The sequence below is a fragment of the Sycon ciliatum genome, chromosome 3, assembly GCF_964019385.1.
Source record: "Sycon ciliatum chromosome 3, ocSycCili1.1, whole genome shotgun sequence".
Taxonomy (NCBI): Eukaryota; Metazoa; Porifera; class Calcarea; order Leucosolenida; family Sycettidae; genus Sycon; species Sycon ciliatum.
In genome coordinates this window covers 30,331,770-30,358,689 of record NC_088645.1, presented here as the reverse complement: position 1 = coordinate 30,358,689, position 26,920 = coordinate 30,331,770, and the positions used below count along the sequence as shown (strand labels likewise).

Below are 26,920 nucleotides of genomic sequence, written 5' to 3'. Positions count from 1 at the left end.
CCGCGAAAAAAATCTGCGCTGAAGAAATTGGCGCTGACATGTCCTGCGCTTTAAAATTTCACGCTGAAATCATTGGCGCTCTCAAGACGCGGCGCTGAAATGGCTCCGAGCTGAAATGCCCCGCGCTAAGGCGGTCGCGCTGAAGTGCACCGCGCTAACATGGACGCGCTGTCGCGGGAGGTTACCTTTCAGGGCCGCCCCCATTTTGCTTGTTTTGAATACAGGCCGCGGCGGCTGCTCAAGGAAAAACGTTATTCGCCAGTTGTTTGTTGTGCCTGCCCGCCTCAGACATTTTTTCCCACCCTCTCACACCGTTTAAATGGCAGGAGACACGGGTCGTGCCGATGGTTGCCGCATAGTGCACGCACATTGGCACCTTTGAACTATTCATGTGTACTAAGATTTAGTGTTCCGCAGCCATAGCAACTTAATAGTACACGCAGCAGTTCCGACGGCGCAGGACCCCGCGGGTCGCTTCTGCTGTCCTTGCCTCTCTGATGCGTGATATGTGTACATCATTTATAATCATGACCTCATACTGAGTACATGTACGGCATACTTGATTACCGATCACAGGCTCATGATTATTCATGCTGGAATAAACGCTTGCGACACCCCATGGGCTCGTCTCTCTGGTGTGGCATGAGGGTTATTGCTCACGTACAATTTGACCACAGTGCGCATGCATTCAAAGGAAATATAAGGTTGCAACCACAATGTGCCTGGAGTGGTCATTTTCAGGTGAACTCCATTTCTGTTTTACACTTATAAGTTTCTCTATCAGTATCTGTGGTTCATCTCGAATGTCTCAATTCCTTTTCGTGTGTCCCACTGTGAAGGTGTACTGATTGGCTGCTTGCTTCTCTTCTGTCCCCTGTTGCTGATTGGCTGCAATGGTAAGATATTAAGGTGGATGAATTTGGGTGTGCCAATGTCATTATTTTCATGTGTGTTTGATATCAATGTTGTTTGCTTTACTGGTGTTGATGTGAAGGCAAATACCAAATGTGGCAGTATAGTACCTTTGTCAGGTCATTGTCACTGGTCATGTATTGAGTTAGTATTGTCACACTGTACCCATGTGTATGTTCATACAGGTCAACATGTCGGTCTAAGTGCTGGTGGTACAGGACAATCAACAACAGCATCCCGTGTGACATTTGGTGATGGACAACCTACAGCGGATGTTACCAGATACTTACCTGGATGTGTAGTGATCAGTGGACCAGGATCATTCATTCGACTAGAGAAGACTGATGGTAGTCTAGTGTTGGTTGGGGTAGGTGACTTCTCAGGAGGTATTTCTTTACGCATCTCCCCCACAGCACATCCTATACTGAACACATCATACACTGGACTGTACAATTGTAAAACAGTGGATCACAACTCAACAGAAACATATCAGCTCAACATTGTAGGTAAGTAGGATATGATATCTTGCTTACTGTTTCAAATAACCACAGTTCACTTTATCAACATACTAGTACATGAACTAAATCTGTATGTAGAATTGTTCACAACTTTCATCTTTTGTGCACTCAGAATGAGGCCAAACCCGATAGCAATGAAAGTAAATCTTACAAAGCCAGATTTCAACAAGACGCGACCATACTTTGCCAGAGTGCTCAAACTGAGAAGTCAGTGAGCTCTGCATAACACAAACAGCAAAGACACTACTGAACAATATGTAGGATACCCCCCCCCTCCCCCCCCCCTCCACCGCCCACACGCAGCACGCAGCACGCACAGCACACACAGCACACACACACACACGGCACACACACACACACACAGCACACACACACACACACACGACACACACAGCACACACACACAGTGCACACACACGGCACACGCACACACAGTGCACACACAGTGCACACACAGTGCACACACACACACACACACGTACACAGCACACACACACAAACACAGCACACACACGCACACACACCTTTGGACCTTTGGAAAGCCCATCGCCGAAGGCGATGATAGCTATTAGGCGAGGCAGTAGTTCTTGTGTCGGGATAAATCATTCGGACGGCGAAAGTCGCGGCCGCAGACACAGACGAACACTCTTGGTTGGGGCTGGCTTGGTGGTTTCCGACGGCTACTCTCGCGCCAGTCCCTCCGGTCCTGAGCAAGGTGGTACCATTTCGCCTCCGGGATACCGGTCGCACGCAGATCTGAAGCTGCCACATCTCTCCAACGACGCTTGGGTCCATGGCGGGGCCGCGTGTTAGTGCCCTCCGCAAAAAGGATCTGCTTTGGCAACCTGGTGTCATTCATCCTTGCGAGGTGACCAAGCCATCGCAGGCGATTCGCACGAATGGCCTCCTCCAGCGAGGCTGGCATGCCGCTACGCTTCGCCAGGTCTTCACTTGACAGGTGTTCCTGCCACTGCGGGTCTCGGGTAACACTCAGGATCGTGCGAACACACTGTTGATGGAACACACACACACAGCACACACACAGCACACACACACACACGCACACACGCACACACACACTCACACACAGCACACACACAGCACACACACACAGCTCTTACACACACAGCACACACACACACACGCACACGCACACACACACACACACACACACACACACACACAGCACACACACAGCACACACACAGCAGGGCCTGCTCTAGACATTCAACACAGCCTGGTCAGAATGTGCCTGGCGCACGCAGGCCAGCCGGGTTAAGCCGGGTCAGATCATCCGGCAGAAAAACCACGAAAAAGCCTGCTCAAATCACAGGAAAACAGAAAGGCAAATTTATTACCGGAAATCGGAAATTTTAGAGAACAAGGCGAATTATCAAAGTCCGCAAACGTAGAAGGTAAACGACATTACGTGAAGAATGCAAGGCAGTTCCATTGGATTCTGATTTAACAATTTGAAAAAAAGGAATTCTGTTTTCTAATTAGTGCTGGTAGCATGACGAACATGTTCACATAATAGAGCACTGGGGGGGGGGGGGGGGGGGGTGCCTGCAGCACCTTGTGGAGTGGCTGCTTGCTGCCACTGCATCACCTGCATGGCCAAGCCGACTGGCATCTGCTGCACCATCTGCTGAAAGGCTTCAGCAGACTGGAGAACTGGTGGAGTTGCAACTGCTGCTGCTGTTGCTGGTGGCGCTGTTGCTGCTGCTGGCGTTGCTGCTGCTGGCGTTGCTGCTGCTGCTCTGGGTGTGCGGGCCAGGTCCCTCTATTCAGACGAGGTTGACGTTGCAGTCGTAGTGCGCCGAGTCACCTCAGAATGCCATGCAAATCCACCGCCGCTCGTCTTCCTTTGGAAATACGTCTTGCACAAAGCGCATGGCATGGATAGACCGCCATGGTCATAGTCCAGCCAGGGTCGACCTTTCTTCCAAGAGTCTTGGAAAGCGTGAATTCTTTTTCTCTTCGCTGCGGGCTCCATCGTCCAAATCACCAGTCGGCTGAAAACTTGCAATTGTGTCAAAAGCTTTAGCCAAAGTTACGCTTTTGACTGCCTGCTCCATCGACTTTGAATGTCCTGACTTCCTGCTCGCCGCTGGCCAGATCGCGCTCGAACCAGTTGACCCCAGGCCCAGTTGACCCTAGCCGAGTTTCTGTCGCTTGTAATTGTAGACTGCAGTGTGTCTACGGTTTAGCTGGATTTGCAACAGATGGGGTCCGCGAGTCGTAAAATACCGGTATTTTAGGAATCCCTTGTCAGTTTGAGACATTTTCCAGCCGGGTCAAACTGGACCCGGTGTTATCTGTTCAGCCAGTTCGTGCAGTTCCCCAGCCGGGCGCGTGACCCGGCTGACCCGGCTCTCCAGCAGGCCCTGCACAGCACACGCACACAGCACACACACACACAAACACACAGCACACACACACACAGCACACACACACACAGCACACACACACATAGCACACACACACAGCACACACACACACACACACACACACACACACACACACACACACACACACACACACACACACACACACACACACACACACACACACACACACACACACACACACATACACACACACAGCACACACACACAGCACACACACAGCACACACACAGCACACACACACACACGCACAGACACACACACACACACAGCACACACACACACAGCATACACACACAGCATACACACACACAGCATACACACACACACACACACACACACACACACACACACACTAACAGTTACTACAACACACGGGCAGCTTGCGGTATGGAGGGTGCTGGCCAGCGAACTGAGAGGCTACGGAGAGAGCAGGATTTTGGCAGAGCCAAGAGTTTAGTCACATGCTAGGGACGAAGACCGAGAGCTCTGAGTAGCCGGAAATGAGCGTGGCCAACACCCCTTTAATAACTTTAGCAAAGTAAATGAGAGATGAGAAATGGGAGGTGGGTGGGTGAAACACAATGATCTGACAAGAGTGATCCGCACACAGAACGGATCGAAATATATAACTAGGGAAACGTCAGCATGCCACGTTGAGTGCCCACGAGGCATGCCTGGTGGATCGGTTGCATTGTCCAACACTGGGAAGTGTTTCTCTCACCAATCCATTTCGTCTCCAAAGTCGTTTGAATGGATCCAATCACTCACAACGGTATCGTCCAAATTGGGTATTTTTATGTGCCCGTTATCCCGTTGTTCCCATATGGGAACATACCACTAACCCAGCTATACTAGGTCCAAATGTAACAATATTTTTACACGTAGGTTACACCACCAAAATACACTTGTGTGGAGAGTTTCGTAATGAGAGGACAATTCCTTGAGGGATCGGGATGATTTTATTGTTGAAATTTGAATTGTCTCCGCACTTTAACATGGCAAGCCGACATTCCACAACACGCACTGATAATACACTGTAGCTAGTCTTTCAGTTTCGTTTTCTCTTGTTGGAACTCACTCCCGGGCTTGTTACAGTGCGGCCTTGGGTGTCTTGGTGGCCTTTGAGTGGCAACATCAGGTGCTGCCCCTCACCCACCTTCCCAAACTCTGGGCCAAATCGCGGCTATGAAATCAGCCTTAGTCAGTCCAAAAAGCCAACCAGAGCAAGAAGAAAAATCTATGAAGTAGGTACCTCTTGCCCTTTCATGAATCTGACTTCCACCCACTGTGAACCATAACACTGAATAGGCTATTTGCAAAAGGACTGAGAAAATAACCTAAGGCGAGACCAAAATAAAATCGAGATTCCCGGGCAGGACCCATCTGAAATTGGTGCGGGCGAGCGAATTTTTATTTTTGATTTTTTTCCTATGTGTGTATGCATGGCATGCTGAACTCTTTTTTGTACAGTATTTTCCGGTATTTTTTTATATTTTTTTTACAGACGACAGGTACATTGTACATGGTTAGTGGTTTACTGGTACCCATACAATTTCTTTTGTATTTCGGCCAACGACAGCCCTGAGTCGTACACCAGAGAGTCGTACAAGCCCAGGTGTATACATATATATGCGTCCTCGCCTTGTAACATGCTGTCAAAATCGAAAGCCCAGGTTTGTGTGACACCATGTCACATATGTACTCGCACGATCAGTACTGTACATAATACGAACTGTTAAAAAAAATTGCCTTTGGCTCGATTTTGGTGCGGGAGGGCCCGGGAATCTCTATTTTTTTCGCCTAACTACATGCTTTTGCATGGTACAACTATTCCCTCCAGTGGCTGGCAAGGCCACCAACAACGGTCTTGGTATAGACGACACGGGAAAATCCCCGACTTCAGTGACAGGAAGTGGGTGCTATTATGTGGTGCCAGCAGTTCCCGGTGAAATCATGGACACTTGACTGACTAACGGTAGCATTTTTAAATAGAAGTAGAAACCGGTTTGCGATTAAGGAAGTATACAGCCTGAGTGGTAACTGTTTGGCCAGTACAGTCTAAATTGCTCAAAACTGCTGTATCTAACTGTGTTGAAAGAGGAGAACCAGAACACATGGATATCTGTGTGATTTTTTCCATGGTGTGCCTGGAACATGGAACAGGACTTTCCATGATTCGTTTCAATCAATGTGAAGCATCTGTAACATTTTTTACTGATTTCAATTTGTTTCAAAGTATGCTAACATGCAAAGTACAGAAAAGCAACAACAACACATTACGCATACATGCATCCAGTAACGTCTGGCAACATGGGTACTTTCCCCTAGTCTTCATGCATACTCGGTATGTGTGTGTGTGTTTTTGTGTGTGTGTGTGTGTGTGTGTGTGTGTGTGTGTGTGTGTGTGTGTGTGTGTGTGTTCATGGGTGTGTACGCATGTGTGTCTGTGTTTTCTGTGCATGGGTGTGTACGCATGTGTGTCTGTGTTTTCTGTGCATGGGTTCGCACATGTGTGTGTATGCGAGTGTGCGTGTGTGTGTGTTGTGCGCACGTGTGTGTGTGTGCGTCTGTGTGTGTGTGCACGCGCGTGTGTACTCATGTGCTCGTGTGTTCACATCAACATTCTATCCCCATGATAATGTACAGCAAAGCAGAATCGTACTACTGTCACTTCTACAACAATGGTTTTCAACTACACTGATCAGAGATATGATATACCATGTAATACTGTGGGGTCATCAGCTATGAGTGTCACTTGGACATCCACTTTAGATCTTAAAACAAAGGTGGTGAACACAATGAATGGAACATCTCAAAATGGACTGTTGGAATACGTGAACTCTACTTTCAGCTTCATGGGAAATGATTCCAGTATAATGCTTACCAGAGATAACCCAGCTGGTGTGATGTTCAATGTGACATGCACTACAGCATACAAAGCCAATTTGAATTGTAGATTTGCAGTAGTCGGTCCAGTAGTAACCCAGCCCTCAAAGGATGTACTGGACCGGTGTGATGGAGCAGTCAAGCCTTTGTCAACAACATACGCCATCATCATTCAAGGTAAGATTCATAACCAGCAAAATCAACAGGCCAATGCAACTGGTTGTAGAGTCCTCTACTTGAGTTACTGAATCCATCTACAAACATTGTGGGTGCTAAGAATTCTAGCATTGCTATCATGATGTCCATTGAAATATTTTGAATAGTCAACAGACAACTATTCTACTGTCGTGGACATGGAAATCCGGTCACACGTCTAGCAGCCCCTGAGCGCTGGCCATGCAGCCGTGGGTAAGCAGTACACACACACGCTGCAGAGCGCTCGCCATGCAGCCGTGGGCAAGCAGTACACACACACGCTGCAGCGCGCTGGCCATGCAGCCGTGGGTAAGCAGTACACACACACGCTGCAGAGCGCTGGCCATGCAGCCGTGGGGAAGCAGTACACACACACATGGTGCAGAGTGCTGGCCATGCAGCCGTGGGCAAGCAGTACACACACACGCTGCAGAGCGCTGGCCATGCAGCCGTGGGTAAGCAATACACACACACGCTGCAGAGCGCTGGCCATGCAGCCGTGGGTAAGCAGTACACACACACATGCTGCAGAGCGCTGGCCATGCAGCCGTGGGCAAGCAGTACACACACACACACACACACGCACACACACACACACACACACACACACACACACATACACACACACACACACGCTGCAGAGCACTGGTCGCATCGGATCAACATGACAGTGCACTGCATGCAACTAACTACTTCTGTACCCGCTGAGAGAGGGCACCGGCCCTGGTCAATCGACTGAATTTCAATGTCCACGACAGTAGTTTGTTTGATAAAACTAGGGAAAAGCAGACTTCAGACATATTATTATTTCGATGGGGCCTTCCACATAGGGTTCCAAGAATATAATAAAAAACCACCATCGGGCAAAGTTATGGCCAAAAGAGACATTACCATCATTTAAGATTATCACTCTCCAGGAGACCCTCGCCAGTTTGTAAGACAATCCCGAGGGAGGACTTTTAGCCATTGGTGTTGGAAACATGGACGAGTCTCCTTTCTGGTTCGACTTACCAAGCAGCGACACGTACGACTTGCAGGGTTTCAAAACAATTCGCATGCATATCACTTGCCATGAGAACCTTCAGTTGTCTGTTGTACTGTTCGCTTTGGCCAATGGGACCAAGTTGATTCCGATGCTGATCATTCAGAATCTCAAGCATATCTGTAAAGGAAATTTACCGAAAGACTGTCATGTGGCAGTCTTGAAGCGTGACTAGTGACCTAATAATGTGAAGGATGGACAACGTGTGGCAGGGGTACTCCGGAAAGTATTTTCCTCAAGCCAGCTCTCCTTGTTTGCTACCAGCACTGGAGCGACACTTAGGCCGATACCGTTTCAGCTCTGAAGAGGCACCATGGCAACACAATCTATCTTTATTCCGGCTGGTGTGACTTCTTTGCTTCAACCCTGTGAAATTTAGAGGCCACATGCTTCGTACTGCTCTTTTTCTCTCCGAAACTCTACACTTGCAAGTCAGGTACGAAAGAGAGAAAGCGAAGTCCAAATGTCAACCCTGTAAGGGGCTTTCCGTAAATACCGATATTTATTTAGAAAAAAGGACACACTTCAGGCACATTACAAACATCTTGAAAGTTTTGTCTTCACAAGTATACTTTCAAGCCTTCTCGTCAGGTGAAATACAGGCAAGGGAAAAGGAACAGGAACAGTGGATTAAATACAGTAAGAAGGTGGTGAAACAGCGCAAAAAAAAGAAAGAAGATAGCTAAAGTAAACAGCGAAAATTGCAATAATGACACAAAGGTGGAAATGCGAGAAAACTCAATAAGCGTGACATGTAGTGCGACAACAAGAGACAACCACTGTTGCGCTGTTTTACCACCTTCTTACTGTATTTAATTCACTGTTCCTGTTCCTTTTCCCTGTTTGCCTGTATTTCACCTGACGAGAAGGCTTGAAAGTATACTTGTGAAGACAAAAACTTTCAAGATGTTTGTAATGAGCCTGAAGTGTGTCCTTTTTATGAGTATTATCGCATTTTTGTCTCAGAGGAAACTTATTATTTAGAAACTAGTCGTTTCTCTTCAACCCCCCCCCCCCCTTAATGACCGACCACATACAAGTGGTACATAGTATCGATATATTTGGTCTTTTTTCTGGACATGCTCATGCATGCAAAATGTACATCGATATTTTTCGAGAAACGAACAGGCGCTCAACCCCCCCCCCCCCCCCCCTAAACGAATAGTTTTCGTTTCTAAATAAATATCTTTATTTACGGATGGGCCCTAATGCTAAAGTAATTCCACCTCCACCAGTCCAGGCTGAAAGCTGCTGTTGCTTACCCTTTGGGAAACTGTGATGCTAGTTGGAACAAATTGCTGAAGAGGGAAGTGCGTGAATCGTGGAACCAAAGGCTTGTGCGAGGTGAGAAGGAATTCACCAGAACTGCCAAGCGAAAGCTAGCGCCTTATGATACAGTGGCAAAGTTGGTGGTGGATGCATGGGCAGACATTCCGGCGAGATGATAACCAAGTCCTTCGTGAAATGTGGATAGACTACTGATGAGTGTCCAGAACTACCACACTCGTCCCTGCAGAAACTCATCGATGACAAAGAAATGCCCGAGGAAGAAGTGGTCAGCGGACAGGAGAGTGAGTATAGCAGCGATAACTCTGACAGCGATAACTCTGACAGCAATATCGCTGACAGCAATATCTCTGACAGCGATATCTCTGACAGCGATATCTCTGACAGTGATGACTCTGACAGCGATAACTCTGACAGCGATAACTCTGACAGCGATAACTCTGACAGCGATATCTCTGACAGCGATATCTCTGCACACGGTGACGACAGTGGTACTCACTCTGAAGCTGAAAAATGCGGAACCTCTGACGAAGATGATTCCAGCGTGGCCAGTCCAGATAAAGTTCTGGTGCTCAGTGACAGAGAACTCTAATTTCGGGGTACTTCTGGTGACAGTGCTTCGATAGTGATCTCTCTTGTTGTTGATTGAAAGTGAGCGATACTCTTTTAAATGGTGAACCTATTGTGTGCAAGGTGGCATGCCGAAAATAGACTTGTGTGGTTGTGCCTTAGCGGTATGACATGTGACATGTGACACTGAAAGTGGAGATAGGTTCATGCAGAGAGAATCACCACTACAGTGGGTTCAATAAAAGAACTAAACTCAACCTTAACGCCACATGCAACATCCTCAACATTGAATTGCTTTCACTAATAACACCATGGCTTTATTACGTGAGGGTGACTTGTGTGACTTATATTCGGATATATCTCCATGGTTTTCTAAAGTGAGGATGGATATAACGCCCTTGGCTTTACATGTGTGGAAATACCGTTATACCGTTATACCCTTATACGGTATGTACAATTATATGTACCCTGGTGTAAATGTCACCAGCCTGTGTTTTCTGGCATCCTGTCTATATGCGTGGTCTTGGAGCTCTGCCAGTGTGTACTGCATTCCAGGCTTGGCTGGTTAGTATCAGAGCTTGGAGAGGAGTGAAAACTTCTGATATGTACATGTATACTTGTACATGTATACTAGTACATGTATACTAGTACATGTATACTAGTACATGTATACTAGTACATGTATACTAGTACATGTATACTAGTACATGTATACTAGTACATGTATACTAGTACATGTACATGTATACAAGTATACATGTACTAGTACACTTGTACTTACTTTCTACTTACTTGTAAAGTACTGTAAAGTGAGAAACTTTCGCTAGAGATTATATTATTTCGCTATTTTCGCGACCATCACACATTTGCGAATATGAATCGTCGCCCACTGCTCTGTACATTGACTGTAGACAGTACAAGATCCAAATGAAAAGATAAAATCGCAAAAGTTTCTCGCCGTGAACGAGCACAATTCTTGAAAACGCAAACTTTGCCCGCCGCAAAATTTATCGCTTTTCAGTAGTACATGTATATACCGTAAAGTACATTTAATTCGTCCCACCTCGCCACACCATACCTCGCCCCACCCCACCCCACCATACCCCACCCTACCCCACGCTGTGTTGCTTTCCACCTGGATTCTCGGCAGGTAGCAGGAGTTAAATAAGTCAAGACTGTCCACTGCTGTGCTATGTACAAGTTCATCAATAGTTTAGACTTGCCCTGGTGGATTGTGAACATGTTTTCATGCCCATGCATACCTACACTGGCAAGTGTCTATGTATTGCGTACAGCAGTACATGCATCCGTTCAATGCTACTTTCTGACGAGTACGCTATAGCTACTCCAAAGGCAGAATATCGAGAGTGGGCCATAATTTTGCGTTGGTAGGGGTGGGGAAACAGCACTAGAGTACTAAATCAACAGTACTTTACTACTCTGTATTGTACCAGATCTCTAACACTAAAGAGTACATTCTTGCCTTTGGCAGGATATTTGAACTCGCTCAGTTATCCCATGTAATGGTTTTGTATACCGTACGCATCTCAGTTTTCCTCGGAAGATGGGGGGATAAGGATTTGGCCATAGTATAATGTGCCATTGCCGGATAAGGATTTGGCCATGGTATAATGTGCCATAGCCGGATAAGGATTTGGCCATAGTATAATATGCCATTGCCGGATAAGGATTTGGCCATAGTATGATGTGCCATTGCCGGATAAGGATTTGGCCATGGTATAATATGCCATTGCCGGATAAGGATTTGGCCATAGTATAATATGCCATCGCCGGATAAGGATTTGGCCATAGTATGATGTGCCATTGCCGGATAAGGATTTGGCCATGGTATAATATGCCATTGCCGGATAAGGATTTGGCCATAGTATAATATGCCATCGCCGGATAAGGATTTGGCCATAGTATGATGTGCCATTGCCGGATAAGGATTTGGCCATAGTATGATGTGCCATTGCCGGATAAGGATTTGGCCATAGTATGATGTGCCATTGCCGGATAAGCAGGGCCTGCTCTAGACATTCAACACAGCCTGGTCAGAGTGTACCTGGCGCATGCAGGCCAGCCGGGTCAAACCAGGTCAGAACATCCGGCAGAAAAACAACCAAAAAGCCTGCTCAAAACGCAGGAAAATAGAAAAGCGAATTTATTACCGGAAATCGGAAATTTTAGAGAACAAGGCGAGCTATCAAAGTCCGCAATTAGTGCTAGTAGCAGGACGAACATGTTCACATAATAGAGCTCTGGCCCTGGGGGGGGGGGGGGGGGGGGGGGGGGTGCCTGCAGCACCCAGGAGCCGAGCAGCATGCCGATAATTCGAAGCAGTGAGTTCTTACCTTTCAACCACGCATCGCGACCAAATCCACCGCCGCTCGTCTTCCTTTGGAAATACGTCTTGCACAAAGCGAATGACATGGATAGACAGGCACGGTCGTAGTCCAGCCAGGGTCGACCTTTCTTCCAAGAGTCTTGATATATCTTTAATAATCTTTATTTCAGGATTCTTGGAAAGCGTGAGTTCTTTTTCTCTTCGCAGTGGGCTCCATCGTCCAAATCACCAGTCGGCTGAAAACTTGCAACTGTGTCAAAAGCTATAGCCAAAATTACGCTTTTGACTGCCTGCCCCATCGACTTGTAATGTCCTGACTTCCTGCTCGCCGCTGGCTGGTCGCGCTCGAACCAGTTGACCCCAGTTGACCCTACCAATGGAGCCGAGTTTCTGTCGCTTGTACTTGTAGACTGAGTCTGTAGTGTGTACGGTTGCGCTAGATTTGCAACAGATGGGGTCCGCGAGTCGTAAAATACCGGTATTTTAGGAATCCATTGTCAGTTTGAGACATTTTTCAGCCGGGTCAGACTGGACCCGGTGTTATAAGTTCAGCCAGGTCGTGCAGTTCCCCAGCCGGGCGTGTGACCCGGCTGACCCGGCTCTCCAGCAGGCCCTTATTAAGGATTTGGCCATAGTATAATGTGTGCCATTGCCGGATAAGGATTTGGCAATAGTATAATGTGCCATTGCCGGATAAGGATTTGGCCATAGTATGATGTGCCATTGCCGGATAAGGATTTGGCCATGGTATAATGTGCCATTGCCGGATAAGGATTTGGCCATAGTGTAATGTGCCATTGCCGGATACGGATTTGGCCATAGTATGATGTGCCATTGTCGGATAAGGATTTGGCCATAGTATGATGTGCCATTGCCGGATAAGGATTTGGCCATGGTATAATGTGCCATTGCCGGATAAGGATTTGGCCATAGTATAATGTGCCATTGCCGGATACGGATTTGGCCATAGTATGATGTGCCATTGCCAGATAAGGATTTGGCCATAGTATAATATGCCATTGCCGGATAAGGATTTGGCCATAGTATAATATGCCATTGCCGGATAAGGATTTGGCCATAGTATAATGTGCCATTGCCGGATAAGGATTTGGCCATAGTATAATGTGCCATTGCCGGACAAAGTAATCAGTAGAGCATGCATACCATGACTGTGCATGCGGCTTTAAGTTGATCTTGCTCTGTTCCTTGACATGGAGTGTGTGAGAGTTGCTCAGGCAGACAACCACAGAGCTCGACAACCAGTACTTGGTTTGGCGTGCCGTCATTCGGCACAGGCAACAATATCTAACAAAATAGAATGCCGAGAGTTTGGAACATGTAGGTGTTAAACTACTTTATAGAGTGAGACTAGATCGTCTGAGGTATCATGTTTGTGTGCAATAGGAAAGATGGGTTTGACCTGAGCATTGATTACAATACCAAGTATGTATAAACTGGTGGTGATGGGATTGGTCATAGGTAACTATTGAATGACAGTTGTCTTACATGACACAGCAGCCAACATAACATTTGTCTATTGGTTACTATAACTTATTTAATCAAGACGGTTAAATACACTTTTGAGATGTTAGAAACCAGGAGGGTGTGTGGAGCGGGAACAGGTACTATTCAAAAGAAGACTGCATGCATTGCTTTGGAAAGAATTTCTGTTCTGTTGGGTTGTGATGTCAATAGGGAATGAGTTGTAGAGGGTGAGGGAGCTGTTGATGGGGGAATATCGGTTCCCGTTTGTGCGTGCGAGTCTTGTGCAGTAGGTCCTTGTCTGTCGAAGGGTATAAGTTTGGTGATGACGTTGCGGTGCAATATGTGGTTGTTGCGGGTGTGGTGGGGAGGTGTGGTGGTGGATGTCTCATGCTAGTAGGGCTTGCTTAATAAGGAGTCGTGACCTAATGATTTGAAGCTGAGCATGGGGTAGGAGGGAACTGTGGTGAACGGCTGCAAAGAGGGGAAACCGAAGGCAGATGCGTATAGAATGGCGCTGAATTCTCTCCAGTGTATCCCACTGTTGCTGTGCCATATTCAAGAATGGGTCGGATGTAGGTTGTGTATATAATTAATAGGCTGCAAGCTTCCATTGTGCCACCTGTCCTGTGGAGTTGCAGTAGTGTTTTTTTGGCTCTGTTGATAGTGCCTATGTTGGTAGACCTGCAGCAGCAGAGTCACGTGTAGTGTGATATGAATGCTGTGGTAGGGTCGGACGGAAAGAACAACGGGTTAGGTGGTGTTGACGAGGAGATGACAATCCTTCAAACACCATCCTGGTAAGCGGCGCGTTGGAGGAATGCAGGAGATAGGTCCGTCGTGTAGTGTGTTGCAATGCGTGCCGTGTCATCGGCAAACTGACTGCATTTGGTGCGCAAGTCTGTACATGCTGGGGGGAGGTCGATCGTGTACACCAGGAACCCAAGACGCCCTAGGACAGAGCCCAGGGTACTCCAGCTGGAATGGATTCACACGACCACAAAGTGGAACCAGCCTTGACGCATTGACGGCGGCGAGTCGGGTAGCGTGTGAACAAGTTCAGGGCAATGCCACGGACACCAAGGTTCTTGAGTTTGGCCAGGATGTCAGCATGCCAGATACGGTCAAAAGCCTTTGACCAATCAAAGAAGCACGCCGACACTGCCTGACCGGCATCTCGGCCGGCAAAGATGTGGTGAACTAGGCGGGAGAGCTGAAGTTCAGTGCTGTGTTTAGATCGAAATCCAGATTGGTCGGCCAGGAGGTGGGGCTCAATGTGCGTTTAGAGGCGTTGGTGGATAATCCTCTCCCGAACTTTGCCAAGGAGTGAGATTATCCTGTAATTGGTGATCTCTGCAAGAGAGGCTTTCTTGTGCAGAGAACTGTCATGCTTAGTCATGATCATGACGCAGCTGATTCTACACTTTAACCTCCCAACTCTCCGCTCACACCACATCTGCTGCATCCCTACACGTAGCACTGATACCATGAGTGCCACAGCTATAAACTTGCACCATCATCCGGCATGAATTTTTTTACTCGGAAGTTTTGTATTGTATTGTTTATTACATTTATTTACGGATTCTGCCGAGGTAAATGTATGCCTATGATGGAAGTCTCTCCAAGCCAATAGAATAATGAAAATAGAAGTGTGCAGTGTATGGTAAGGGTGCAGTTTGCGTATAGTCATTTGAAGTTTTCAGATTTCTTTCGTTATGCAGTGATGGACACGCTCAAGCAGCACCGCCAACTCGAGCTGTATTCTTAGCACCCAAAGGGGCAGAGGGACAGAGTGAGACAATTCTGCTCTGGGATTTCAATGACAAAGCGAAGCCTCTGCAATGCTTCATCCCATGTGTTTGAAAATTCCTCTGATTAACGGTTTGTTTGTCCACAGTCGTGCATAATATACTGTCATAATGTACCTTCATGCTCAAGTCGATATAATAAAATTCTCATTCGTGTGATTAACATTTCAGGATCCTGTCCCCTGTTAGAATTCCGTCGTGGTTATGAATACAATACTACTTTGTCCAATGCCCCTGGAACTGTTCTTGGCATTTCATGTCGTGCCGGCTTTACTGTGGATCCAAGTACGAGTTCCATTGACACTGTAACATGTCAAGCTAATGGAATGTGGACAGCTCTTCCGAATTGTGCAGGTATGTATGTATGGTAATATCAAGGGCGTCGGAACCGCACCGGCCGCGGCGGCCATGGCCGACCCACTTTTTCGGCCATTTTTTTGGAGCACACTGCAACAAAGCGCGATGATAGCGCAAATGTGGCAAATCCTTGTCCCCGATCGTGGTTTGTTGCAGAATCAAAAGTCCATGTACACTGAAATGGCACCAAATACATGGGAATGCTTGCAATTGGCTTCAATTTTTGATTTTTTTCCCGCGGGAGGGTAATGTTTGTCCCCGATCGTAGCATCTTCTTGATTTTTGTGCAGAATCAAAAAGTCTTTCATTGTAGTTGCGGTACACTGAAATGGCATCAAATGCACGGAAATGTTTGCAATTGGCTTCAATTTTTGAACTTTTTCCCGGAGCGCGACCCACGAACCCCCCCCCCCCCCCCATGGCCGCCCCACCTCCAAAGTCGGTGCGACGCGCCTGAATATACATGTACTTTGTACCTCTGGAACACCGTCGGGTCTAGATTACCAACAAATACATGCAGACACACACACACACATACACACACACACCATGCACACACAAACACACACACACACACACACACACATACATGCACATACATACATGCACATACACACACACGTAGTAGAAGGCAATCCTTGTCACACACATACACACACACATAAACACACGCACACACACATAAACACACACACACATACACACTCACACACACACACGTACACACACACATACACACACCGACATACCATGTATATGGCCGTCACAAGAGAAGCACGCAAATCTGCAAATTCACTGGATGTGCACTCACATATTTTCTCTTTATAGCAACGATAGCGGATCTGATTCTGATTGAAACAGATCAAGACAAGCCCCAGATAACTGTCTAATCCACACAGCTGGCGAAGCCATGTGAATCGACCCCCCAATGCACACCTGGTCTACACCACACTGAGTACATCGGAATAGGACGGCCAAGACAGTTACTTATGTACACCCTACGCTTGCTGGGGTAACCAGAATAGAATGCGCTGCGCTGCGCACTAGTACTAGCTGTTGTTTGCCCTTGCTTTCTTTTTTATTTTTGCTGACCCTTACAGCTCTATCTTTTGTTTTTGGTGCGTGTTTCTGGCCGTGAGGCCGAGACCTCAGGTCGGCAGAGCCATCAATGCCCCACCATCACTGCTGCACCTCGGAGTAGCCCCTTCTCAGTAGTTGTCACGTTTGTCCTTGTCTCAGTACCATTGTCTTTCTGTATTATTTATGAGTTGGGTATGTGAACATAGTAAAATATAAATATAATAAAAGACACAAGAGAGAGTTTGGAAGCTTTGTCACAACTCCGAGTTTCACGTATCTCTACGATCATCAGACAACTGATGGATCCAAAACGGGCAGCCAGAACATAAGGGGGAGCAAGGTGGGAAATTCCGAGGGGTTTCATAGGCGACGCGTATCATAGCGCAAAAAAATGCTTTGATAGAAGCAGACACTAGATGCACTGGTACCTTGAAGTGAAATTGGAGTTACTTTACCAACCAGCCTCGGCTACTGAGTACTAGGAACCCAGAGCAAAGAGACATACCAACAACCTCAGCCATGAAAGCTGTTATAGTAACGACGCACTGGATTGTGGAGCCGAAACTAGTCCAACTTCCAAAAGCTTTGGCAAGAAAATAGCCTTCCAACAGGTTGGAACACACACACATGCACACACACACACACACACACACACAAACACACACACACACACACATATTGAACGCTGATGACGTCTTACAGACGTCATCGAAAAATTCGTGGGGGAGTGGTTTTTGATGCTGTCTGGCATGTAAAAACATTGTTAGTCAGTTGGGTCATGATCCCTGTCTCTTGTACGATGAGTCCCGGGTACAAATCCAGCTTTGGAACGCCATGCTTTTCTTTTCTTCTATTTTGAGCGATCTTTCAGTTTCAATTGTGTGCATTTAGCGTATTTCACACAATTTGAGCTAACCTGATTCGCAAATGATCTTTCTTTGAAAGCAGACTTTAACAAATGTTTATAATTTAGGAAATATCTCTAAGGAATTCAGCACTACTGGGCCTTGCCCTTATCCATTGCATTTACATTTTTACATGTAACTCCCAAAGACAGTGTCAAAAGCAAGATCAAAACTACAAATTTAATGAAATTCTGGCCATACCTGTTTTTAAAGGGGGGGGGGGTGAAAAAACCAGGTTAAGCAGGTTCCAAATCGAAGGAGCCCCAGCCAATACAGAGGCATCCGACATGGTACGGTTATTACGGTATTGACCGTATCACAATTTGTCACGGGCATTGTAGCTCAACCATGTGAATCAATAAAGGGCGCTGATTTGGGTTCTAAATTTCGAAAATATTCAGAGGAACCACCCAACTTCACGAGTAAATCGTACTTCAGGTGACTGACCGTACCACACTGAAATCCTTTCTGATGCCCCTGCATTGGTCCTGCAATAAGAAGCTAGCACTAATGTTGTACCAATCCTCACCTTACTTAAGCTCTCCATCCAAGTTCATTCATCACCTTACTCTTCTAAAGTTTTCTTCAAAATTGTTAAGGGCCTTGAAGGGGAGACAAGCATGAACAAAAGAATGCTTGAGAATTGGCAGGGAACCAAATGGTTGTCACTTCAAAGGTGACAAAACAGAGAACAGAGCCAGAGAATAGAATACTATCACAACACATGTCCAAGAAAAGTATCAAATGTGGAAATTTTCAAGTTCAGATGTGTGTATATGGCATTATGCAAGTGCAATGTGTGTGCCTGTATTTCTGTGGTTCATCTTTTCAGATATTGATGAATGCTCACCTAGTCCATGTCCTGTCAGTGCAACATGTCAAAATCTGGAGAATAGATTTGACTGTGGATGCCTTCCTGGATATTCTTATCACCGAGATACGAATGAATGTCAAAGTATGTACTGGTAGACTGGGGTACTTGAAATATGATGGCCATGATCTTCTAATTGCAAACGACAGCACAAGCCGTCTCTTTAATAGTGCCCCCCCCCCAAGCGCATGTGCAAGTTTCGTGTTCTCCTGGTGATGCTCTTGTCCTTGTCATTGAACTGGTGGTTTCGCAGTTCTTGTTGCTGTTTCTGTGGAGTCGTGATAATTTTACAGTGAACCTTAAGCTCTGTTTTCTTTGCCTGAATTGTTTTATGCGGTATGATGTAAAATGTACTCACATTGAAAAAAATAGTGGACTCTTTTGAATAATAACCCATCTGTGAATGACATTGAATTACTTCCTCCGCTAACAAGAACTTCGTGATGGATTTGGATAGATATGAAAACGTTTAGAACAGAGCAAGAACAGTTTGTATCGACTGTAAATCACTGGACGAAGGTAGTTCATCCCATGTACTGCGTCTTTACAAGAAAACCTGTTGGCAGAATGAGCAGAGAGTTCAGTTTGCTCCGCTTTAACTCGGTTTGTTTGTGACCCTGTGTCTCTGTCGTCATCTGATGCACGCGAGTCGTGATCTCTCTTGAGTCGATGTTCAGCTAGTTTCAGCCTTTCCTTGGCTTCTTTGCTCACACTCCGCTGAACTTTGGTGAAGTTGCTGTCATTCAAGTTGGCTTTCAAGCTGCTTGATCCGCTGCGGTGCTGATTACTCATTTCCGCCTGAGAGCCGCAAAAAAATTCGACTCCTGGTTTCATCTCCACTCTCTAGAGCTCCACGAAATGCGGGAGTAAAGGCCCAGCCAAACTGATTCCAGCACCGAACGACAGTGGCTAGTAAGTCCAGTCGACTTTCCACGAGACTCGCATCGGACCGCATATTTCTGAAAGAATGCATGGTCATTAGCATTCAAATCTGGGCTTTGCGCAGGTTGAACAAGAACTTGAATTCAGAATTATTTCATTGCGCCGTGCTATCGGAGCAGCTGCTTGTTCGCTCGCTCATTGTGTAGACTCGCTGCTCCGTTCCATCACTCTCTATCATTCTCGAACTCAGTGCTAGAGTAGTAGAGAGGCCAAGCGTGCAGCGCATTATCCCTTCGGAGAAGTGTTACTTCAGTTTCGCTCACCATGACTGCCATCCCCTTTGTTGCCACAGCGCAACCTTCGATTCCAATCGGCTTGTCGTGAAAGTGATTGCTACTCATCTCATGGCAGTTTGTGCACAAACCAGTCGCTGAGAAATCCATCACGAAGTTTTGTTAACGGAGGAGGTACAGTAGGTGTGATTTATTTTTTTGAAAATGTGCACAAAAAGTGCAAGAAACAAGTGCTTGATAACTAAGAGATGTAGCCTTCTGACTGCCTCAACATATTGCACATATCATGAGTAGCCTCTACTCTTATTCTTTTGTTCCTAAATACCCCGTTTTTTTCCTTTGGCAGATATCAATGAATGCTTGACTGTGTGCAAAGACGAGGGTACCAGTTGCACTGACACAGTTGGAAGTTACAAATGTGAATGCAAAACGGGATTTGATGGAGTTGCACCTTTTTGCACTGGTTAGTATGCTGTTAACATGTTTCCATTACAAGACCGCCAGAAACAGTTTGGCTCCGCTGCTCTGTTGTGAGAAGCAGTGATCCCTCGTTCAATGTGTACTTTACTCCAATTTTGACTTTTTCTCAATTAATATCTCGGGTATAGAGAGTCTCTGGACCAAACTGTCGAAGGCAGCGAATGAAATCCATCAGCGGATCAAAGGAGCCAACATTGAGTTAAATGGAATATTTCGCCATGTCCCTTGATTTCATCATCATAGATATTGACACCTATAATATTATATCACTTTAGTCTGAACTCGTCCTACAAGACCTCAGTCAAAATAATAGTTGACAAGGTAGGGGTCACAGCAACAAAGCCAAAAATTAAGAAATAATTTAAGTTGAAAGGAAAAGGACATACGGACACGAGTTAAGAGTAACTCTCCATCACTGTAACTTTGACTTTCGGCTTGTGCAATTCACTTTCGCAAAGCTTCCCCCTTCTTTACTTATCTTTGATATTTATGACCCACCCAAGTTGGGTGGCGTGCTGCTTTGCTGCTTTGAATTGTAGTTAGACCGCTTTGTCAAGTATCCTACTGGTCTCGTCATCGTCCAGTAACAATCGACATTCTTTGTTCCGTTGGGACTGTAGCTTGTGCTCGTTTTCGTTGCGCTGACCTTCCCCTCTTTGGTATTTCCATAATCTTGAATATTCTGAGTTGCAAGGCTGTCGGTTGACGCTACGGAGATGTGTTGAAGCTAGGTGTCAGGACGTCGAATGTCTCAGTACTCTGTCAGTTGGGTGCCTAGTTGTTGCACTTTCTGACTGTATATGGTGGCTGGTTACAGTGATGGAGAGTTACTCTTAACTCGTATCCGTATGTCCTTTTCCTTTCTACTTATATTATTGGCTCAACATCCGAGTTTTTCATAACGTTTTCTCGTGACTTTCATCAGTGGAACGCCGTCAAATAAAAATAGGGCTTGTGATTCTAAACTGCCATAGTGGGTGAATAGTGGGTGAATAGTGGGTGAATGAGGTTCATCCAGGGATAAAAGTCGAAAATTTGGCCATGGCGGGTGATGTTTGGTTTTTACAGACATTGACTCTTAAATGTTCAAAACTTCTGCATGACCGGGTATCCTCTAAAATAGCGATCGGATAACCGGTTATAACCGGTTATTGGATTCCAGCACATGCACATGACCAATCCCACCACCCTATATTTTTTATCAAACACAATAATTTTGAGGCCTGTATGTTAACATTGAAACCAGGCTTCCTCAACTTCAAGCTGAATTGTTGTGATGAAGATGGTTTCGTCTTCAGTGCTGAGCCGAAATTCTACAATTTCCTCACCACTGAATCTACAACATGTTACACTACACCTTTCTCCTAATCAAAAGCTGCAACGGGTGGGAGTTTTCTGCTGTCCTGCTATACCGTAAAGTCTTGTATAAAAGCCGCACTTGAATAGAAGCCGCCCTCGAATAGAAGCCGCAGTTTTGGGCCCATCAAATCACAGATAAGCCTGGTTTTAGTGTTGACATACATAGAAATACCTGTCTAGTATAGAAGCCTGTCTCACATAGAAGCCTGCAAAATTTCATCAAGAAAGTCATAGAAGCCGCGGCATTTATACAAGACTTTACGGTATTTAGGATCTGAAAGACGAGGAGATATTAGATATGATTTCTAAGGACAATATGCAAGAAACAAGTGCATGGTAACCAAGAGATGTAGCCTTCTGACAGCCTCAACACACTGCACATATCATGAGTATAGCCTCTTACCTTTCCTTCTTGGTTTCCTAAAATACCCCATGTTTTTTTCCTTTGGCAGATATCGATGAATGCTTGACTCTGTGCAAAGACAAGAGTACCAGTTGCACTGACACAGTTGGGAGTTACAAATGTGAATGCCAAACGGGATATAATGGAACTGCACCGTTTTGCACTGGTTAGTACACTGGTTAGCAGTTTGGCTCCGCTGCTCTGTTCTGAGAAGCAGTGATCCCTCGTTCAATGTGTATTTTACTCCAATTTTGACTTTTTCCAACTATCCCCAATATTGAGAGTCTCTGGACCAAACTGTCATGGGCAGTAAATGAGATTCACCAGGGGAATCAGCTTTGAGCAAAATGGAATATTCGCTATGTTCCTTGATTTGGGTCATTACAGGTATTGACTCCTGCTAAATTAAAACAGTTCAGTCTGAACTCCTCCAGCCTGTTGGGAATGGGAATAATAGTTGAGAAAGTAGTACTTGTACTTATCCCGGGCGGAAGCAGGGTCATAATTGGACTAGTGCAAAACAATTCAGTCTGAACTCCTGCTGCCTGTTGTGAATGGGAATAATAGTTGAGAAAGTAGTACTTGTACGTGTGACTGGTCGATTGACCCATGTGTGTTAATCTTTTCCTCTTATAGATATCGATGAGTGTAACACCATGTGTAATGGTTCATCATCACAATGCAACAACACTTTAGGAAGCTTTTTATGCACCTGTGATCCTGGATTTACTAGCGATGGATTTAATTGCACAGGTTAGCAATTAGCCTACGTATAGTGTGTGTCGGTATGTGTGTGTGTGTGTGTGTGTTTGTGTCGGTGTGTGTGTGTGTGTGTGTTTGTGAGTTTGTGTGTTGGTGTGTGTGTGTGTGTGTGTGTGTGTGTGTGTGTGTGTGTGTGTCGGTGTGTGGTGGTGGTGGTGGTGTGTGTGTGTGTGTGTGTGTGTGTCGGTGTGTGTGTGTGTGTGTGTCGGTGTGTGTGTGTGTTTGTGTGTCGGTGTGTGTGTCGGTGTGTGTGTGTGTGGTGGTGGTGGTGGTTGTGTTTATTTGAATTCGCAAACCGAACGGGCTGAACATGTCCAATGACAAGGAAGCGAATGAAGTCCAAGTAACCCAGAAATGGGGACACAGATGAAAAGAAAATATGGGAACAGAAGGCTCTCAGCAAAGGAAGAAGAGAAGAGAAGGAAAGAAAAAGAAGAAAGGCGAAAAAGAAGAAAAATCGTGGTCATGCGAGAAGAAAGCTTCTAGCAAAAAGAGAAAGGAAAGGATAAAGGAGAAAAGGGGGAGACACATCGTGGTCACGGCCAAAGCCGGAATAGCGGCAAGACAGAGTAGACATAACAACAACAGGAACAAGCACGCATGAAGTATGGGCCATGCCGGCCCAGAAGCGGGAGACACCGACAGGAAGAGAGAAGAGATGAGAAGAGAGAGAAATCGAAGCATTGCACATCTACACCCACACATCCACACACACACACACACACACACACACACACACACACACACACACACACACACACACACACACACACACACACACACTCACTCACTCACACACACACACACACACACACACACACACACACACACCTTCCTTCCTTCTTCCACTGCCATGACTGGCTATGTGGCCCCATACGGGGCAGACCAGGAGAGGTGTTGCCCACCGGGCGAGGAACGCCATACTCAGCGCACGCGGGCCGCGCGAACAGCGTTACACTTGTGCCTCGCAATATCATGCGGCCGACGAAAACTGCGCGCACAAGTGCCACAGATGAGGTGCTTCGCCACAGGCTCCATGCGGGACTGGACAATAGCGTCGACAGCATCACGGCAGGTGACCCGCCATCCCTGTCGATCTTGGACGATGTCACCAAGCTGCTCCAGAGCCAACAGCCATCAAGTCGCACTTCGCGAAGTCCTTCCAGCGCTTAGGGGGTCCATGCGGTGGACGTTTGGAGGGTAATGCGCCGTACAGCAGCTGACGAGGGATCCGATCTTGCATGCGGGACACGTGGACACACTCACACACACACAGACAGATACACACACACACACACACACACACACACACTCACACACACACACGTACACACACACACATGTACATTGACAGCCACACATGCAATTGCTTTGCAATATTCTGTGTGTGTGTGTGTGTGTGTGTGTGTGTGTGTGTGTGTGTGTGTGTGTGTGTGTGCTCGCGCCCACACGCTCAAGCGTATGTGTGTGCGTGATTCCGGCCCCTGGATAGTTTCCACCAAAAAATGTACATGTAGTATCCTGTGTGTTTCGTGAAAACAACGGCAGGGTGGAAAATGTTACGAGTGAGCGCCGTTGAGAAACGTGAATGATCCATCGATAGTGTCCTAACGGCTTCGGAAGCAGTGGCTTGGATGGCTTGGCCATGTGTCACGCATGCCAGATGTTCGTGTGCCCAAGCAGCTTTTGCTTTGCTTTTTACCATGGCCTTGGCCTATGTGTGGTCCCCGTCTCTGCTGGAAGAATGTGATTTTGTCTGATCTTCTGCACATTGGCATTGCACATCTGGCCTGGTAGGAGATCGTTCAGGATCTTTCTGCTTGTCAAGCACCCGTAATTGTCGAGTATATCGTGCGCGACAAAGAAACGGTGAAACTCAGACTTCTGATTATCACCATCTTCATCCAGCTCCTCCGTCCCGACTCTGCCGTCGTCGCCAATCTCATCATGACCGTCCGCATCACCTCCTGTCCATCTCATCATTCAATTCATCGTCTTATTCCTTGTTGATTCTCTCTGTTTTTCCTTGTTACTCCATTGTTCATTTGACTCTGCCTTTTGACTCCTCCTTTGAACAGTACGTTTGGTCTCTCCCACAGGATCAGCGAAGGTCACTTTAGTTCCATATTAGAGAGGTTCCGGGGAACGATTTTCCGTGCCAAAATCCGTATGGGCGCTACGGATTTTTCGAGGCATGCTCCATACAATTTTTTGGCACAGAGAATCCGTGCGGACTGGCTTTCATATGAACCATGTTTCGTATGGAGATTTTGCGTCATCGGGTGCAGAAAGATTTTTCGAGTACAAATTTGGTACGAGAAACATCGATTTTCCGCGGGAGGTTTTAATTTTGGTACTAAATGTTCAAAATAACAAGGCATAGCGCTGGAATGTGGTGTGTTTGCGATCGTAACATAGGCAATGATGGCAAACACACAAGTTAAGTACTCCGGAACATTTCACTGCTCGATAACGACTTATAAAAGATCCGTAGCGCCTCTACGGATTTTGGCACAAAAATCGTACTCTGGAACCTCTCTAGTGTCCAGTCTCATAGTTGATGGTGTAGGTAGCCGTTGAGCGTCTAGGCCGTTCACACACATGATGGACAGTAGCGTCACTCTTTCTCATGTCAACTCCTCTGCAGTCTCCTGCGTTCAGTATCAGGTCCGTGTACATCATGTCCCAGGACTCCATAGTAGGAGACCCCAACAGGTCCACACTCAACTCAGAGGTGGGTGATGGCTACGGTGGAGGCAGTGGCACTACTGGCATCAAGGGTTCAATTTCTTTGTCAGGCTCACCGTACCCAACAGGTCGACATTGTTGAGTGCATTCATGTGTTGGTTGTGTGTCATGCTCAGTATCCCTAGGATGTGAGTTGTTGGCGTGTGTGGTTCTCAAGGACTGTGCCGGAAGTTGTGCATCCGATAGAGATGAACACACCACAATGAGAAGAAGTGATTGTATACCAACAACAACAATACCGGTATACGTAATAAATGGCCACATTCTACAAAATCTTCTTTTTTACTGTACTGTGCCACCAAAGGATGTACCCAACACCGCGGAGGCAGAGCGAAATAGAGAACAACAAGGACAATCAAGGCTTGCTTGTTGCTACTTCAAGTTTCATGCTCTCACGAGCATCAGCCCCCCCCCCCCCCCCCTCTGTTGCCTGATGATTGCGAGAGTGTGAAACTTGAAGTAGCAGCAAACAAGACTTGATTATCCTTGTTGTTCTGTACTCTACTGTGTCTATATTTTCATGACGGTGGGAAAGACGGTCACGATGAAGGCAAACTCCCGTTATTCCTACACTACTTAACTTATGACCCATACGGCAAGTCAGCTGAAAATGGGTATGCATAATGGCAAGAGCTCTTGCCATTGATGTCAATCTGTTGCAGTATTAGAAATGACCATGTGCAGAAGGGTTTTCGTAATTTGTACTCCCCCATGCATATTGATGTGTGTGTGTGTGTGTGTGTGTGTGTGTGTGCATATGTACGTGTGTGCATGTGTACGTGTGTGTGTACGTGTGTGTGTGTGTGTGTGCGTGCGTGCATTGGTATGTGTGTGTGTGTGTGTGTGTGTGTGTGTGTGTGTGTGTGTGTGTGTGTGTGTGTTCTGGTTTGGTGTCCTTCTTTTGACTTTGTTTGTCTGGAGAAGTGGCTATTCCTAGTGGAAAGTCCAGGGTGAGCGGTGGGGCAATGGCAGTCATGGCCAGCTTGCTAGTGATTGTATTGATTTGAGGAATTGTTTTCACTCTGCCTAGGAAAGTGTCTCCTGGATTGGGGTAAGTGCAAGTTGCAGTACTTCACTATGTCTCTTTTTTTAGCATGGGATTGTTAGGTGGATAAAGGTTAACCTTTGCAGCAATTAAAAGTCATTCATGAGATTTGAGCACGGTCAGTGGTCTGTTGTGCAGTACGCCGTGCTGAATCTGCGATGGTGGTGATATACCTGCACGCGTCATCCACTTTCTTAGCTCAATTTTGTTCTCATTGGAGCTGTGATGTGCAATGGCTCTTACAGTACTCTCGTGACTTCAACCATCTGTCGAATAG

General features: G+C 46.4%; 1 protein-coding gene across 1 annotated transcript; it reads left to right on the top strand.

The window, feature by feature from the left end:
* Positions 1 to 1,372: 1,372 nt before the first annotated feature.
* Positions 1,373 to 20,329, top strand: LOC135812657 (neurogenic locus notch homolog protein 1-like). The gene is made up of 5 exons (XM_065325942.1): positions 1,373 to 1,418; positions 6,488 to 6,904; positions 15,630 to 15,812; positions 18,633 to 18,755; positions 20,193 to 20,329. Exons 2-5 carry the CDS (start codon positions 6,523 to 6,525, stop codon positions 20,312 to 20,314), a joined length of 810 nt encoding a protein of 269 aa, XP_065182014.1. The 5' UTR covers positions 1,373 to 1,418; positions 6,488 to 6,522; the 3' UTR covers positions 20,315 to 20,329.
* The last annotated feature ends 6,591 nt before the right edge of the window (positions 20,330 to 26,920 follow it).

What these genes read in the sequence shown, in the direction of transcription:
- LOC135812657 (XM_065325942.1), top strand. Translation starts at nt 6,523, where the DNA reads ATGGTTTTCAACTACACTGATCAGAGATATGATATACCATGTAATACT. An exon ending in AGCTCTTCCGAATTGTGCAG is followed by an intron (nt 15,813 to 18,632) that starts GTATGTATGTAT and finishes TCATCTTTTCAG; the next exon opens with ATATTGATGAATGCTCACCT. An exon ending in AGATACGAATGAATGTCAAA is followed by an intron (nt 18,756 to 20,192) that starts GTATGTACTGGT and finishes TTCCTTTGGCAG; the next exon opens with ATATCAATGAATGCTTGACT.